The sequence below is a fragment of the Lacerta agilis genome, chromosome 4, assembly GCF_009819535.1.
Source record: "Lacerta agilis isolate rLacAgi1 chromosome 4, rLacAgi1.pri, whole genome shotgun sequence".
In the NCBI taxonomy this organism is placed as follows: Eukaryota; Metazoa; Chordata; class Lepidosauria; order Squamata; family Lacertidae; genus Lacerta; species Lacerta agilis.
In genome coordinates this window covers 51,519,708-51,538,027 of record NC_046315.1, presented here as the reverse complement: position 1 = coordinate 51,538,027, position 18,320 = coordinate 51,519,708, and the positions used below count along the sequence as shown (strand labels likewise).

Below are 18,320 nucleotides of genomic sequence, written 5' to 3'. Positions count from 1 at the left end.
ACCGTATTCCAGTTAAACAGTGACACCCAGTGGCCAGATGCTATTTACACACCCACTTTTCTCTGCATTTACCTCTTGGCTAATGCAAGATTCTGCAAACATGTTGTCTGTTTTTGATTAAGGAATGCCATAAGGCACTTCTTTAAATGCACATTGTACAAAGAGACCTGCTTGTACATTTTATTGTATGTGGACAAGCTGAAATAGCTAATGCCATAATGGGAAAAATTTATAGCAGCAGCTTTGTCCATCTGTTGTGGTTCAGTAAAGTCTAAAGGAAAAGGAAGCTCCTGCAGTCAATCGGAAGCCACGTCGGATGTTCGGGTTCCGAAGAACGTTTGCAAACTGGAACACTCACTTCCGGGTTTGTGGCATTCGGGAGCCAAAATGTTCGAGTCGCAAGGCGTTTGACTTCCGAGGTACAACTGTACATGTAGCTTGAGTGAACCTTAGTGTTCATGTGAAACAGGACTCAGGCTGAAGCCATATACAGATTTACATGAAAACAAGTTGCTTTAAGCTAGTATGATTTCCTTCCACATAAACATGAACAGCATTTCACCACAGCAGTAGTTTTAGAATTTGTTGTTTGCAGTAACAAAAATAGTCTATCACACTTAATCTTTTAAAGTTAGTCTGACCATCTACTTCAGACTGCAGCAGACTCCATTTGCATCTATTGCAAACATTTCCATTAACAGATACTTAAATGAAACTAAATACACATGCCCCACCCCCTGTATGATTGCTCACTCTGACTAGGAATGAATGAAACCAAATTCCAAAGAAAACATGGAGAGGTAAGTTAATATGAATGTTCAACTTTTTATTCCAATCACTGCATCATATTGCTATTCTTAGCAAGCATAAAAGCACTCACAAATGACAAAAACCTTTCACATATTTTTATCACTGGAACCTCTTTCAAGTTTTATTAAAGCACTCTTAAGTAGAAAGGAAGTGTAACCATCTGTAATATTTGCATGGTATATTAAAACCCCACGAGACTTTTAAATTCACTTTGCTTGCATTTTATGTAGAGAAAAGTAGCAGTTTTAGATTCTGAACTTCGTTTTCAAACCAGTTTATATAACTCTCCATTGGAGACTTGCCTTAAAACTCTGGCACCTTGTCATTTGCATGTAGCTGAAAAAGCTTGGATTTTCTAATTTTGCATTTAATTGGTACAGGAAGATAACATAAGATGAATGAAGGCAGAATGCATTAGTTTCACACAATTCTGTGGGACTGCATGGAGCAAGTTAGTTTGTGAAGCAGACACCCTTTATTTCAAGCAGCCTTTGTCTGCCAGATACAGGCTTCCAGGACAACTTAGTGCGTAAAGGACTACTGAAATAATACACATTTGCAACCATGTGAGATTTCCACACCCGCAGACTCTAAAGAGCCTACTTTTACAGTCAACTTTTTGCTTAGAATGCTAGGCGTCCGTTTCACATGATGTGGCTTTTGCAAGTATTCTTTGGACAACTCTTGCATTCTGCAGGCAAGGCATTCATTGAAGTTCAGCACTTTAGTAGTGGCTTTACATTTTATTTTCATTTTCAGTTAATTCAGAGATGGAAGCTTCATCAGATTTAAGACGCTTAGGAGGTGGTGGATTTTGCAAAGGGTCTTCAGGTGGTGATGGCCTCTCTGAAATAATTAAGAAAATCATTATTTTTAGGTTTTAGGTTTTCAGAATGTTAAAACTACTGGGACAATAAGACAGTGGGTAAGATTCAATATAGCGTATGTTTGGTGCCCACTTGCACTATGTTGCTTCTCCTTCCTATCCAGAGTGTTTGGGGGACACCTGGTGCAGGTTTTGGGGGGTGTGAAGCGGGGAGAAGAGAAACATGAAGTCCCGTTGTGCATGTGGATTTCTGTTGCGCAAGCAGGCAAACATTGCTCTTTCACAGTAATATCACGCATTCCCCCCAATTTATGAAAATGGGCAGGGTACATTTACTGTGCCACCCACGCCAACCCCCAGTGCAATCATGAATTGTGGGGGGAAATACAGTTAAAGCAACACTCATTTGACACTTTTTGAAAAGTTATCAGCAGTAAGATATTTTACCATGTTGAACTGTTTCTGTGGAAGCAGTTGTAGAGATGGGATCTGAAGGCGATGATTCTTGAGTGTCTGCATTTAGAGGGATTAAGGCAACTCTCCTAAAAGCAATGAAATATTTAAAAGCTGAGAACACTTGACATCTTGACACTCTTACACACATTCAGAGTTTTCCAGACTCCAACTTTACTCATGCTATGTCTCTAATTGTCTTTCTCTGGCTCCTTCCAACCCTCCCTTCCCTTGACTCCATGACTAGAGCTCAGTCCCGTTAGTCTACACTTAAATCTGCTTACCCATCTCTGCATTTCTTCCTTTGATGTTTCCCTATGTCTGTTTAAGATTGTAAGACTCCTGGGATAGGGACCTCTCATACCCGTTCTTTATAAAGCACCATGTACATAGATGGTACTACAAATATAATGAAGTCTGAGCAGAAGCTTCATTGAGGATCTGCAATGCTTCCTGGCGCTACATCTGCCAGAATTCCTTTTGTAAGGCTGTTTCATACCTACCAGAAGAGCCTGGTTGCATTAAGCTCACCTTGGTGTCTTGCTCCATGCTTGTAAGGTATTAAGGGTAACCCTCCTGGGTTGGTTTGCTTTTGAGCTTGATGCCTGCATAGGTTTTTTCTCTTCCAAAGAGGGCACTGGTGGTTTTCTAACAGCAATAGGTGTTGAGGGCAACTCTTTGCTGTTTATAGGAGTCTTGCATTGCACAGCTGGGCTGCTTGGATCCATGGTCTTATTAGGAAGAGTGCCATCCACTGGTTTTGGAACTGGGGAGATAATACTGGAAGACTGGCCCTTTTTCATTTTTTTCTCAGCTGTGCTGGGAGTCCCGGCACTTACAGCTGGCTTCTCTTTCAGTGGTATTCCAAGCTCATCTTCTTCAAAAGTCACAAAAGAACAATATCCATCCGTAGAAGAAATAGCAAGAAAGGATCCATCACTAGACCTGGTGTTTGTTTATGGAATTAAAAAGAAGTTTAAGTGCCTCAGTTGCATTTCAGTAATGGAAATATGAACATAAAGCATGTTTGGAGTCTAAATGACTTACATTTGACTTTGTGGAAATAACTTCTTCAGAGGCCCTGCTCTGGCTGCCCCCACCAACAACATGGGATGGGCAGCTAACAGAGCCTTTTGGGAAGTGGAACCCCTGTTATGGAACAGCCTTACAGTGGGGGTTTGCCTAGCCTTTTTAGGGACAGATGAAGACTTTTGTTCACCTAGGCCTTTCAAATTGAGAACCACTGTCCTAAGTCTTATGGTCCACTCCTTAGTTTTGACACCTGCATTTTAATTGTTTTTTGTTTTCAGTTGTTTTACTTGTATCTTGATTATTTTGCATGGCATTTTAAATGTTGTATTTGTTTTGTGAATTGACTAGAGAACTTATGTTATGGAGCAGCCATATAAATCTGGTAGATAAAGAAAAACAAATACAGTAGAACCTTGGTTTACAGACGCTTCAGGTTACAGACTCTGCTAACCCAGAAATAGTACCTCAGGTTAAGAACTTTGCTTCAGGATGAGAACAGAAATCGTGCGGCGGCGGTGCGAGGCTCCATTAGCTAAAGTGGTACCTCAGGTTAAGAACAGTTTCAGGTTAAGAATGGACCTCCAGAACGAATTAAGTTCTTAACCTGAGGTACCACTGTATGTGAATATAAATGCAGTGTGTGAGCTGGAGCCAGAGTTCACTGATATCAGCCATAGCAATTTTGGTTATGACAATGAGACATTTTGGAGCTTCAGGTAATCACAGAGGTTATTGTCGCCAAGGCCCATGCGATAAATGGCAAATCCCCAAATGCTACAAGCAGTCTGAAGTCCTGGATTTGTATGAAAGGAAACAATTACCTATATGGAAAGGAAACAGTTTCCTGTTGTTAAAGTTTAGATGGGCCATGCTACTGCTGAACAAAGGAAGAGTTTTCGGAACAGTGCTGAAAGTTATTTTAGCGACTATGCCCAGAATGATGAGAATAGAAGGCTTGCAGTAACATTTAAAATCAAGTTCACCATAGTTCTATAACGACATGACTTACTATACACAGGAAAGTTCAGATGTGTGAAAAAGTAATATTTTCTGTTTTACAGTAACATTCTGCCTCATTAAAGTTAAATGAATGCTCTGACAAGACTCCATATTTGTTGCTCCTTTGGAAGAAAAATATTTACAAGGTGCTTGGTGGTGCTGAGAATGCAAGCTAAGATTAAAGAATCTTTACTATATGGTCTTGGACAGTATATCAAAAATAGTCAAGTCAGTTGTGACAAGCAATCACAAGTGTCATGCATGCTCTGAAGGAAGGCAGAAGGGCCAGGGACTGCAGGCCAGGAAGCACATATGCCATCAACTCCCAGTTGGCATGAATGGACTCTTTTTTGTGTGTGTTTTAGTTTTTAGATTGTATATTGCCTTGGGTGTCTTTGCAGAAAGGCAGCATATAAATCCAATAAATATACAAATTACCTACCACGAAATGTCACTAATAGTATGGTAATGTATATTAGATACATAACCAAAAGGAAAGGATTGCTCTGTGTCATAGAAGAGAACAGAATCTTCTGAAGCAACAGCAAAAACCATCCGATAGGGTAGATTTATCAGACCAGTCTTCTTGGAAGCTTCTTCTAAAATGTGAAGAAGAGTTTCAAATTAAATACAATTTGCCATTTTAGACTCTCAGCCTTCCACAACCATATCCTCTCCTGCAATTTAGGATGATGAAAGACATCAAGGACCTCTCTTGAATTCTACTGTAGAAATGGAAAATAAGAATGTTGCTTTTTAACAATGCACAACACATTCCCAAATGAATGCTACACAGCACTGATAAAAGATGCATTTAAAGGATGCATGTAGTTAATGTTCCTTGCACTTTCAGAATAGAGCACATGGGTTGGGAGAAAAGATCTGGCCCCTAGCTGCTCTTATGCATACTTTTGGAAAAGTAATTGCAACGTTTTCTCTTTCATTTTCTGAAAGTTGAAACAACTGCTAGAAGTGAATAACCCAGCCAGATGGGCGGGGTACAAATAAATTATTATTATTATTATTATTATTATTATTATTATTACTCTTGAGGTTTGATTTGCAACCAAGGCACTATTAAGCAAACATTATGTTTCAGTGATATGGAAAGGATGCAAAGGTTCTATCCCCGTGCAATTCAGTTTGAGGAACCTGGTATCTTTTATTAGGACATTCTCCTGTTAACAAATACTAAAATGTTTTTACCCTGTACAAAGATATTCTAACAGCACGTAAAAAATAAACTTAGTCCTTACAAGAATAAGCAAACAACATTTGTGATGCAATGCAACCCCAAATAACCATTAGAAAGCTAAGATGTTGAACAGTATACCCTTTAACACAGCTAGATTTAATATACTTCTAAATATCTACAATATATTCTTCAAAGGATTTACAGTACCTTTGTTAAGTGCAGACCTGAGCTCAAAGTAGACTGGGCAGCAACGAACGGCTAAGGTTGCCTTTCCGGGACAAGGTAAATGAGCTATAGGCCTAATAAGAAGCAGTAGAGGATTTTTTTTAAAGGAAATTGCCTTTGCCATATGAATTTAAAACATGAAGTACATCCAGTAAGACCTTACCTTTTCAGATTTTTTCTGGAAAAAACGTAAGTAGTGTTTGTTACATTTTCTCCTGATTCCACACAGCCTGCTGAGAAAGTTAAAGTAGTGCCATCATGTTAGTTTTGCACATAATCCTTAAGGCTATTACTTAACTAAAAAATCCCCAAACACTAACAAAACCCAAACTTTAGGTTCCCTCCTATTGTTACTAAGCTTTCCAACAACTCACAGTGTGACTTCAACCTACAGGAATGCAGTTAGGGGCTCAGTATTAATGCCAAATGTGTGTTGCATATCATCAACTTGTAATCAATTTGCATTTTTACTTTGGCTACAAATGTACATGATCTACCTCCCCAATTTTCTTGGGTGTACATTTTGCACTATTCATCTTCTGCTTACAGCCTACATTTCTAATGCAAAATCAGTAACAGGACAGTGCGTTCAGGTACTTGCACACGAACTTGTATGCAAACAGTATTAAATATGTGGGATATGTTAGTTAAATGTGGGTCACTAATGAGGCTGATTTCAGAGTGTTATTTGTATTGGCATCATCAAGGGGGCACGGCCTAATTTTGGACATGGTACTCTCATCACAATACTGCAAAATTAGGAATGCCTCAAGTCAAATGAAACTGTCATCTTAGAGGGCAATCTTGCAAAAATGTTTGAAAAAATACAAGCAGCTTGTTTTGAAATGTTAGAAATGGTGCATAAGGTGGAAAAAGGAATGCATATGATAAAAGCTGCAGTGAGACTGAACAGTCACTTTCATTTATATTACATTTCTGTAAACATTAAACTCAGTGTTTCATACCAAAGGCATAATAAATACAAATACACCACTACATTGTTATCTATAACATCATTCTATCAAAGATAATTGATATCAGCTTCATAACAGTTACATAATAAAAAGCAGCTCAATATCAAAATAGCTCTATTACTCTTTTCCTATTGGTAAGACACATCATTTAGGACAGGCACCCCCAAACTCGGCCCTCCAGCTGTTTCTGGACTACAACTCCTATCATCCCTAGCTAACAGGACCAGTGATCAGGGATGATGGGAATTGTAGTCCCAAAACAGCTGGAGCGTCGATTTTGGGGGTGCCTTATTTAGGAGGGGGAAATGGCAGAACGAGCCATTTGCTCAGTCTCAGGTGTTGCAGGAACAGGGTGAAACATCTTCTCAACTTGAAATGACAAAAGTTCTCTCCTCTGCTATGGCAGTCAAAACAGCACCAAACATGCTTAGCATCAGGCTGCAAGTCCAGTAACTTACAGTGTAATCCTGTCTATGTCTACTTGGAAGTAAGTCCCACTACGTTTAACTGGGCTTAGTCCAAGGTAAGTGGGTATAGGAGAACACTTCAATCTCCCAGGACATTCTATACAAGATCTCAAAGTAGCTGTCTTAATACAAAGGAATTTCAGAAATAGACTGGAAAGAGAAGTTGCTGAATTACAACTCATTACCAAACTTAAAACCATGGAGAGACCTGGTCTGAACAAAGACATTGGATTCTTATCTCATTATACATGACAAAGCTATCTTTAGCCATCTCACCCCTTGCTTTTTCCTTTTAGACTAATTGCAGTTGTTAACAGTCATCAACAGGTTTTCCACACCCATCAGCCAATCACCCATTCCCACCACCCTTCTGAGTAATACCCCTCCTCACTCTCTCACTATATATAAAGGTATGGTGACTTCTGTTTCAGTGTATCTGAAGAAGTGTGCATGCACACGAAAGCTCATATCAAGGACAAACTTAGTTGGTCTCTAAGGTGCTACTGGAAGGATTTTTTAATTTTTAATTTAGTGTTAATTCAGTGATTGACTCTGTGGGGGAATGAATGCAAGCAACGTGGATGCAAATATATTTTGCTATAAAAGCATTAATGAGAAACAGTACTGAGATTTAATCTCCGTGGCTCACTTAAAAAAAAACTAGCTTTTTGCACCAACAATTTAATTTAAAGTGTATTGGTTTTACATGTGCAACAGAAAGACGGAAAAAACCCCAATGTTAGAAGGGTAATTATATTGGTTTTCCCAACATGATTCAAATGGGATAGGATTTCCAGTCTGGCAAGCAGTGAATGGAGACTTAAACAGTAGGGGAATGTGGCATTGGTACAAACATATGACAGACTGTAATATGGAAACATTAAGAAAGAAGGGGAAACATGCAGCTGCACATACTGAATTACTTTTCCTTTAGTTCATTCCTAGTGCTTTCAAGGCACAAAATATTTTATTGGGTTGAAAAGCTTGCCACCATTTTTGAATAATTTATTATTTTTATAGTGGGGTATTCAATTTAAATCCATTGATTTCAACTGATCTATTCCAAGTGTGACTAACACTGACCACCATCTTTATTTATTATTTTATTCATACCGTAATGGAAATATTACAAAATTCCTGGAGGAGGGAGAAGGCACTTGTTTGGTAATGTATTCTAATACACATGAGTGGCTTTTCACCAAATGCTGAAAACACCACACGCCATTCTTTGCTGCAGGGCTGGATGAAGGAAATGAAATATCTGCACTTACCAGGAGCAAGAAGCAGAGAGCCATCAGGTGTAAAAGTAAGCCTCCGAAAGAATGACTTCATGCTGTCATCATGAAACATTCGATAGCTTTTTACCTGAAGAATTTGACAACAATTAAACTTGACAACAGCTACTTACTCCCAGTTACTGTACAACTAAATGTATGCATCCATTCTGTGTGTCCTTTTAATGGAAAGGCTAGAGCACTCTACAGCTAAGGAGTAGTCTCCCTATTTCCTATAGATACAGTGGAACCTCAGTTTTTGAATGTCTTGGCTGCCAAACGTTTCGGCAGCCGAACGCCAAAAACCCAGAAGTGAATACTTCTGTTTTCGAACGTGCCTCGGAAGTCGAACGGCTTCCAAGGCACGCTTCTCATTTTTCTCAGTGGAATTTGCCGATAGCCCTTTGATCCTTGGTTTCCAAACATTTCGGAAGTTGAAAGGTTTTCCGGAACAGAATACGTTCGAAAACCGAGGTTCCACTGTACATCCATTCAGTTCTTATAGATGTATCCAACAGTCATACTGAACCACTTCACAGAGTTCAAGTGATTGTGATTCTATAAATATTCCCATGTGCCTTGGAACTATAATGGTGAAAATGAAGTACACTTTATTTGCACAGCCATGGAAAACCAACTAGGCCTTACATTTATGTAATCCTGATCTAGATTCATTTATTAGTAAGGGCTGCTTCACACATTACAGTTTTCCAACATGAAGCTATCCTTGTGTAGAAAGCGGTTTACCACAATGTGAGAAGTGTTGGTGCAAAAGGTTTTTCATGGTACAGGTATATTGATTATCTCTCTCTCTCTCTAGGTTTGAAGCAACCCTGAACAAAAAGATGTACCATAGATTTTTCTTCATTAAATAATACCTGTCCTCCACCTTCCTTTGAGTAATGGTTTGGGGTGGGGAGGAATGAGGGAGCAATAGTTGGATGGGTCAGAATAACAGAAATAGTTCATATTTGATTCAGAAATAGACAGTGTAGCATGCAGAGGAATAGGATCACTGTTTCCCTCCTCACTTCCTCTCCCTGATCACCCATTCCCACCACCCTTCTGAGTAATACCCCTCCCCACTCCCTCACTATATTTAAAGGTCTGGTGACTTCCGTTTCAGTGTATCTGAAGAAGCGTGCATGCACACGAAAGCTCATAACAAGAACAAACTTAGTTGGTCTCTAAGGTGCTACTGGAAAGAATTTTTTTTTATTTTGTTCTCCCTTCCCAGTTTGCAGGGGGAGAGAAGGCTGAAGAGAACAGAATGAAGCACAGACAGACAGAATTTGCTCTGTTGCTCTGGTATTTGCATTTCCAGTGATAAGATGTTTATATCAATAACTTATTTACAGGTTGTAAACCACTTTGAGGTTTTCTGCAATCAAGTGGCATATAAATTTTAGGAAGTAATAAAATAAAAATAACAATTTATTTAGACGTGTAACCAGAGAGAAGATTCCTTCAACCCACCAAGAATTATGTTTTGAGACATCAGTTGTTTAAAAAAATTAAAAAAATTCTGACCTCTCCTTCAGATCCTCTGCCCGACGGCATTTTGGTAACGTTAAATGCCACTCTCTTAGTCTGTGTATTATATACTCTCAAAACCCTACATAAAAAGGAAAACTGTTAATTACAAACAAAACACCCACCCACTTTTATGTTCTGTATGATTATTATAGCACCTGCTCCCTAATGATATATTTCCTGGCTTTTTGAGAAGGTATGTTTCCATATATATATATATGCTAAAGGATAGCAAGAAGAAGACACTATAGCACTGGTCTTATTCACAACAGTGGAAACAAGGTAATCCTACAGGACTAAGAGAAATAGGCATTTTAAATCAACTAAATTCATTCCATTTGGGAAAGATAGCATTTAAATAATGAACTATTTTAAACATTCTAGGAAACAAAATATAAAAAGTAAAAGACATCAATGGAGATTTCTCTTCCCCAGCATTAATGACTTACCTATCACAACTAAGAGTTGCAATATACTGTCCTGCAGGGTCCCAGGTTACTCCTTGAACGTAGCTTTTGTGTTCATTAAAAATAGAAACCTTTTGCCCTGGAAGTAATATTAACAGTGAATTGCTTTTTAAATGAAATGTCATATGATAACTAATGCAGAAATAATCTGGATCAATCATTCTCATTAGTGTGGCTTGTACACAATGCTAAACCATGCTTTTACATAGGTGAGATTCCATGAGCCCAAGTGAAGTAGAAACTCAAAATTATGGCTACCTCTGAAATATTGTTTGCTTGGAAAACTGACACACACAAATCAGAATAGACACTGATCTAATTTTAATATAGCCTTTAAATGACTTTTAATAGGCCATTTTTCTTCCTCATGACAAGCCATCCCACCTACAAATCTGTTTGAACCCCACAGTTTTACAGTAATAACATTATTTTCTATCCAGTAGACAACTACCATGGTCATTATTTATCAACATGCTTAATCTTTATTGTGCTTATCCTAAAAGCCAACCTTAAAGTAGACAACCCTAAAGTAGTGTGAGACCATAGACATGTTTAAAGCCAAAAAGTGAATACAATAGCGCTGGATTACCTTAATAATGAATCAACTCATTCTTTTCATACCAGACAGTAATGTTAATAGCAGTTAGCCAAGATTTTCAGAGCATATTTCCTAGGTACAGCAGTCCTAAGGTCTAAAACTCTGGGGAAAACTTGAGAAGAATGGAAGAAAGGATAGGTTTACATAAAGACAAAATCATAGCGATTACCTTTACTGACATCCCACATTATAGCTGTGTTGTCAACTGATGCAGATGCCATGAAGTTTCCATCAGGGGTCCAGCAAATATCATACACATCTTCCAAATGGCCTCTGGAATTAAGCACACACACAGCGGGCAACAAAGTTATGGGCAACATACACTCACTTTTCATTTACCCCCATATTGCATGGAGGGTGACATAAAATGATGTATATCCCATTTCCCATCTTCTCCTAGCATTGCACTTCACAGCACCAAAATCTGTTCAGGTGGGTCCACCAACCCTCAGTGTGTAAGAACAGAGACTACAGAGAGAGGAGCAGAAGGGCAAGCAGAAGTGAAGAAACAGACACAGAAACTGGTAATCTTAATACAACTCTATCATCTATCTATCTCTTTCATTCATTCCTTTTCCATAAACTTACCAGACAGTTATGAAATAGAAACACATAAAAGAAAAAAAACTATGTAAGATACAAGTATTCTGACTCAATATATTTTTTACTTTTGGGTTATTTCTTGGAATCAAGAAAGTCCTGAAGATGAACCTCAGAGCTATAACTCCTAAAAATTAAAGGTTGCAGCTATAATAAGCTTTTTTTTAAAAAAAATAATAATGAAGTGTGATATCGCCAGCAGCTGCTACTGAAACTGAATAGATCACTCAATGAAACTTAACCAAAAGCAACAAATCTTACCTTAAAGTTTTAATTACTGTCCAGTTCTCTTTGTTTAGTTGGTTATCATCATCACCATCCTGAAATACTGTTGGCTCCTGCTCTTTGTTATCATTCAACTTCCACAACAAAATCGCAGCATCTGTGAAAATTAATCTCAATGAGAACATTTTTTGACAACTTCATTCTACCCGTCATTTTATCATGACAGTGCAGTATTATATAGTACACACTAGTAGCCGTGATTAGGCTGCAAACTTATATACCTGGGAGTAAGCTCCAATGAACACAACAGGGCTTACTTCTGAGTAGATATGCTTGGATTTTGCTGGACAATATACAAAACATTTTGTTTTCATGTTCATTAATTAATTATCAGATCTTCACTCCGCCTGTCCTCCCAAAGAAGCCGAAGGTGGCAAGCATCAAAGTGGTAGAACAAGGCTATTAATTTTTTAAAAATGTATTCAAAACATTTAAAAACATCTGGAAATGTACAAAAGCATAAGAACATTTTTACCCCAAGCAGCAGAGCTAAAAAAAAAAAAGCCAGATATTTTTGTGCTTCTGGACAAGGTGTTTGGTCTAAGATTGGGTAAACTGCCATTTCACATGAGTGAGTCAACTTTTTTTTCTTTTTCATTTTAGTGAAATAGTTTTGAGGATTTCAGTGTAATAATCACTGTGTTTCAAAACATTTTACATGATAGATGATTATATTTTTGGACAAACTATGCACAATATTGTCAAAGAGGTTATAAATAATGTGGACAGCCTAAAATCTGACAAAAGTCATTTAAAAACTGAGCAAGGTTTTTTCCGAGCTATACTGGAACAGATCAAAAACATACAAGAATGTTTAAGAGGAGGTTGTGAATATTACTTCGAATTTATTGGTGTGTGTAGTGTTGTATTGTTGAACGAGGACCTGGGAGACCAGGGTTCAAACCCCCTACTCAGCCATGTAGCTCACTGGGTGTCCTTGAGTCAGTTATCATCTCTTAGCCTAACCTACTGTACTTCACAGGATGGTTGTGAGGATAAATTGGGGAGAGGGCTTGAGCTCCTTGGAAGAAAGGTGGGATACAAATGTAATAAGACTTAAAAATTTCAACAATAATTTGTATTACTGTAATATCCATTCTGTCTATATTATTCGGTACATTTGTTCTGTTAATGAAAACAGTATTTTTCTTTTTCTTTTTTAAAAAAATGTCTAAGGTTCAGAATATCCACTTATCCATCTGATTTTGTGTTAATAGGTTATCTGAGATGCTATTTTATGTGGTCCTTCGTAACAGAATATATAGTATTAAATTAGATACATTATATTATTACAAATTACAAAAAAATCAATTAATAATAAATCAGTGTTGATTTAATACATACCATCTCCACCAGATGCTAGAATCTCACCACTGGGAGCAAAACGCACAACATTCACAGCTTTGGTATGGCGAGCTAAATTGGACAAGAATTCCACAATTGCTTTCCCATCTGGTCCTTTTTCTACTTTCCATATCTAGTTATGAAATATTATAGTCAGAGACAGTAAACAAGCATATCCCAAAACCTCATGAAATTTCATCCACATGAATTTCACTGATTTTTGGGAGACATACATACAGTATTCATCATAAAAGAGAGCATAAATGTCAAGATACCTTAAAAGATACTAACTTTTGACAACTCATTTTATAATATAGTCCTCTTTCAACCCCAAACCTCATATATAATGTCCATTGACACATTTATAGTGATCTCATATAATTTAGCTACAACTTTCATACCTGTAAAATTAAACACAACATACTACAAAGAAACTTTATAATATTTCTTTTTCATTCATTCATTTTCTATACCACCCTTCATCCAAAGATCACAGGACAGTTTACAATATCAATCATAAAAATACATACTATAACAAAAACAATACTCTTCCCCCTCCGCCCCATTTAAAAGGCCATAGATTGTTTAATTAGCCAATTTAGTTACAGTACTCAGAAAAGCTTTGCCGGACAGCACAATTAGGATGCAATGGAGGCAGCAAAGTTGTGGCTTCCTTGCTGCCTTCCTTGCTGCCTTCATGGCTACTACTTAGGCTCATTGATGAGCCCTCACAAGTTTTCGACTGCAGTTCTCCTCTCCTCTCCCCCTAGACACATCTCCTCTCCCTCAATTAAAACAAACAACAACAAAACTCCCACACAAATTTAAAAAAATTAAACAATTGTAGCATTAGCCCTGTCTCTGCGTTGTAGCCAGGAGATGTAGATCAATATTTGTTTACAGAAATAAGGAGAGTTACTCTTCTCTTGCTGTCTGCCCCCTACAAACATAAATGTTTCTCCCTTGTTACAAACATTTGTACAAATATAGAAGATTTAGCAGTATCCCATAGATTAATGTTTGTGACTCACACGAACAGCAGTGTCCACTCCAGCAGAAGCCAATCTATTGATTTTCCCATCAGTGCCATGTTGAAAGTCTAAGCTGTACACTGGTTCTTTATTGTGCCATGCAATTTCACAAGTGAATACTTTCATCCTTTTCAAAGCAAACACAGGTATTTTGACTTTCACAGCAATGAAACTCAAAAGTGATGCATTGTTGCACGTGACAATGAACTGAGCAGTTTTCGCAGGAATACAATTTTTTCATAGTAATAATATATTCTCTTATATTATATTGTTTAATTCAGTTGTAAGTTATTGTAGCATGTTGCACAACATGCATTTTAAAAAATAGTGATTACAGACATGGATTGTCACTCCTGTTCTTTCCCTCCCATATGTATATATACTATTAAGGCAGTTACTCTCCTCAGGGAGGCTCACCTGGTGCCTTTGTTACATACCTTTAGGTGCTAGGCAAAATCATTTTTCTTTGCCCAGGCCTTTGGGTAATTGAACAAACATTGGCCTTTTAAACTGGAGGTGGGGTGGGTGGGTGGCATTGTTTTTGCTTGTGCCTGTGCTTGTTATGTATCAATGTGTTTTTATATTGTAAACTGCCCTCTGATGTCCTTTTGTATAGAAATTTAAATAATAATAGCTGGAAAAGTTAAAAAAATGCAGTAGGACAAAGAAAATAACTACTTCCCATGGAGTTTCACTGATGAGCAACAAAACAGTTATTTGTTTCCAAAGGCATTAAGTTTGTTTGTGTTTGTTTGTTTGTTAAGGAGAGCATTCCTTACTGCTAGTGGGTTAAGCATCAAAGCTATTTCTGTGAGAGTGCAGATTATTAATAATAATAATAATAATGCCAGCACATTCGCAATTATGTACTTCAAAGCACATCACGAACATCATCTGACCTCAATACATTATAATCCTGGAAGGCAGGCATAGACAGTTGCTGCGGGCCGCAGGGCAGGTTGATGACACATAGCCTTGCTAGAACTGCCCTCACCTTCTCATGAAGGTGATTCTCTTACCCTCCACACTAGCACGTCCTGGACCACATAACTCAATGCCATCCACCACCCCCTGCAGTGTAGGCACCCTCCCCTGCCCCATAACACCAGGTGACGTTTATATGCATCACCTGAGCAGACACCTTGACATGCACGTCCGTGTTTATGATATACCGCAGGGAAGGCGATGAGCATCACTCAAGGGACCTGGAGGACCCTAGTTATCGCCCTACACGCAAAACGCGTTTGCTTCCGTAGAAACTTTCAGCGGGGGGCGGCGGAGGGAAGGAGACAGATGGTTCCCCCTCGGAAGCAGGAGGACACAGAGGGGCCCCGCTACCCATTTCTGGACAGCTTCCACCCAAGAGTCTCCCCTCCCCGCCCTCCGCCTGGCTCTTTCCCCACGTACCTGCAAGAAGGACCGGGAGAGCGACCCCGGACTGCGCGGGCAGAAAGTCCGTCAGAAACTCAAACCCCGGTTCCCGGTTCCCGCGCTCGCGCCTGCGCAGTCGAGGCTCCCGAGGTTCTGGGAGGAGGAGCCGGGGGAAAAGGCGCCACCTCTGAGGAAAGCGCCGCCCAAGCTTGTCCCTTACGGCTAATTTCCTCGCTCGCTCCCCGCCCGTTGTTTCTTTTGGCAGGGGCTTTGCAGGAAGGTTTTTGTCCGGGAAAATCCGCTTTGCTCTCATTTAAAGTGCTCATTTAAATTTAAATAGTCTCATTTAAAGTGTGTATGCACACGAAAGCTCATACCAATAACAAACTTAGTTGGTCTCTATGGTGCTACTGGAAGGAATTTTTTTATTTTGTTTCGACCACGGCAGACCAACACGGCTACCTACCTGTAACTTAAAGTGCTGCTGTGATCGGCAAAAGGGTTCCTTTGAGCGACAGTCGCTCTCTAAAAAGATAGGGCGAAACATAGGTCGCAAAGCGCGTTAACTTTGCGCTGCGTCTCCAGGTCAGCTTAAGACAACTAGAAGAGATCCAGCTCTCTATATTGGACAAACAGGCCAAACCCTACGCCAAAGGATAAATGGACATAAATCTGATATCAGGAATCACAAGACAGAGAAACCAGTAGGAGAACACTTCAATCTCCCAGGACATTCTATAAAAGATCTCAAAATAGCTGTCTTAATACAAAGAAATTTCAGAAATAGACTGGAAAGAGAAGTGGCTGAATTGCAACTAATCACCAAACTTAAAACATGGAGAAACCTGGTCTGAACAAAGACATTGGATTCTTATCTCATTATACATAACAAAGCTATCTTTAGCCATCTTACCCCTTGCCTTTCCCTGCAAGACTAATTGCAGCTGTTAAGAGTTGTCAACAGGTTTTCCACACCTATCACCTGATCACCCATTCCCACCACCCTTCTGAGCAATACCCCTCCCCACTCCCTCACTATATTTAAGGATCTGGTGACTTCTGTTTCAGTGTATCTGAAGAAGTGTGCATGCACACGAAAGCTCATACCAAGAACAAACTCAGTTGGTCTCTAAGGTGCTACTGGAAAGAATTTTCTATTTTGTTTCGACTATACTTCTTGCTAGGGGTGCCAACTTGAATAAAATATTGGGGGAGGGGAAGAAACCCCACCCCACATAATCAGTCACAAGAGGCCCCTCGCATGCACTATTTCAATGGCAATGGACAAAGGAATTGAGGGGATGCTCATCAAATTTGCAATGACAGCAAACTGGGAGGGGTATATAATGCCGCCAAAGACAAAATCAGGATTCAAAATGACAAAAGATTGGAGAAACAGGCCGAAACTAACAAAATGAATTTCAGTAGAGACAAATGTAAGGTTCTGCACTTAAGGCAGGAAGAATCAGCTGCACAAATATAAGATGGGGGACACCTGGCTTACTAGCAGCACAGGTGAAAAGGATCCAGGCGTCTAAAATGTATCACAAGCATGCTCTCAGGGTGCTTTTGGTGCTCCCCACAAGTAACAATTCATGAGGATCTGTATATTTACATTGCTTTATTATACAGATAGGGACGCGAGTGGCGCTGTGGGTTAAACCACAGAGCCTAGGGCTTGCCGATCAGAAGCTCGGTGGTTTGAGTTGGAAACAGAATTAATTGAAAAGTTATGAAAAAATGAAGGAAGAGGTCACCGACTGGTTGCAGTATCACCAAATATATGAAACTTTTAGGCTGGATAAAAAAAATTGGTTTTCAAATAGAAAAATCGAAGTTGGAAACAGAATTAATTGAACCGACCTCTAAAAACCTTTCCAGGATGTACAATTTGTTGCTAGAGGTGGCATACGAAAGATGAAATGGTTAAGTCTGTAATGATAGATTGGGCAAAAGATGTTGGACATAATATTATGATGGATGACTGGGAAAAGTTATGGAGGGAAGGTATAAAATTTACAGCTTGCAATGTACTGAGAGAGAATATTATGAAAATGATATATAGATGGTATTTGACACCAGTGAAGTTAGCTAAGATATATCATGGTACAGGTAATATGTGTTGGAAATGTAAAAATCGGGAAGGTACCTTTTATCATATGTGATGGACATGTTCAAAGGTCAAGGCTTTCTGGGAGAAGATTTACAATGAACTTTAAAAAGTAATGAAAATTACTTTTAGTAAGAAACCAGAGGCCTTCCTTTTGAGCACGACCAATCATGAGATACCCAGGCAAGATAGAGTGTTCTTTATGTATGCCACAACAGCTGCTAGAATTTTACTTGCAAGAAACTGGAAAGGTGAAGAGCTCCCGACAGTAGAAGAATGGCAGATGAAGTTAATGGATTTTATGGAACTCGCTGAGCTGACCGTGAGACTCCGAGACCAGAGGGAGGAGAAGGTGCAAGACGATTGGAAGAAATTTAAGGACTATCTAAAAAATGGTGAAAAGCTAGATATTTGAAGCAGAATCAGTGTATATAAGTGGCTTTAGCTAGATGATGTTAGGTAAAAACAGTGCATTAGAAGTAATGTTTATGAATGGTTTATAAATGGTTAAGGTTATGTTTTCTTTTTAAGGAAGTGAGATATATATGATAAGTTGGTATTTTAAAATTTTATTAAGAATAATGGTGAATGATAAGAAAATAGTTACAAAGTTACTAAAGTATATTAGTATTGAACGCAGTAGAGAGAATGGGGGAAGTCCCCAGATAAGATTTGAAATTAGAATTAAACAATTACTATCTATTGTTCCAGTGTTTGTGTGTAGGT

The 18,320-nt window shown here is 38.7% G+C and overlaps 1 protein-coding gene across 3 annotated transcripts; it reads right to left on the bottom strand.

Moving 5' to 3' along the window:
- Positions 1-1,262: 1,262 nt before the first annotated feature.
- Positions 1,263-15,649, bottom strand: CHAF1B (chromatin assembly factor 1 subunit B). 3 transcript variants are annotated; one of them, XM_033146999.1, is made up of 14 exons: positions 15,521-15,649; positions 14,114-14,240; positions 13,083-13,215; positions 11,715-11,835; positions 11,023-11,126; positions 10,238-10,334; positions 9,786-9,870; positions 8,253-8,346; positions 5,704-5,773; positions 5,523-5,614; positions 4,563-4,719; positions 2,621-3,034; positions 2,084-2,178; positions 1,263-1,656 (listed from the first exon to the last, which is right to left on the bottom strand). In XM_033146999.1, exons 2-14 carry the CDS (start codon positions 14,237-14,239, stop codon positions 1,547-1,549), a joined length of 1,698 nt encoding a protein of 565 aa, XP_033002890.1. In that variant the 5' UTR covers position 14,240; positions 15,521-15,649; the 3' UTR covers positions 1,263-1,546. The 3 variants fall into 3 exon arrangements, with proteins under 3 accessions (XP_033002890.1, XP_033002891.1, XP_033002892.1); XM_033147000.1 differs by lacking the exon at positions 15,521-15,649 and adding an exon at positions 14,551-14,569; XM_033147001.1 differs by lacking the exon at positions 2,084-2,178.
- Between the last annotated feature and the right edge of the window lie 2,671 nt (positions 15,650-18,320).

What these genes read in the sequence shown, in the direction of transcription:
- CHAF1B (XM_033146999.1), bottom strand. Translation starts at nt 14,239, where the DNA reads ATGAAAGTATTCACTTGTGAAATTGCATGGCACAATAAAGAACCAGTG. An exon ending in TCCAGAAAAAATCTGAAAAG is followed by an intron (nt 5,615 to 5,703) that starts GTAAGGTCTTAC and finishes GCTTCTTATTAG; the next exon opens with GCCTATAGCTCATTTACCTT. An exon ending in ACTATTAGTGACATTTCGTG is followed by an intron (nt 3,035 to 4,562) that starts GTAGGTAATTTG and finishes AACAAACACCAG; the next exon opens with GTCTAGTGATGGATCCTTTC.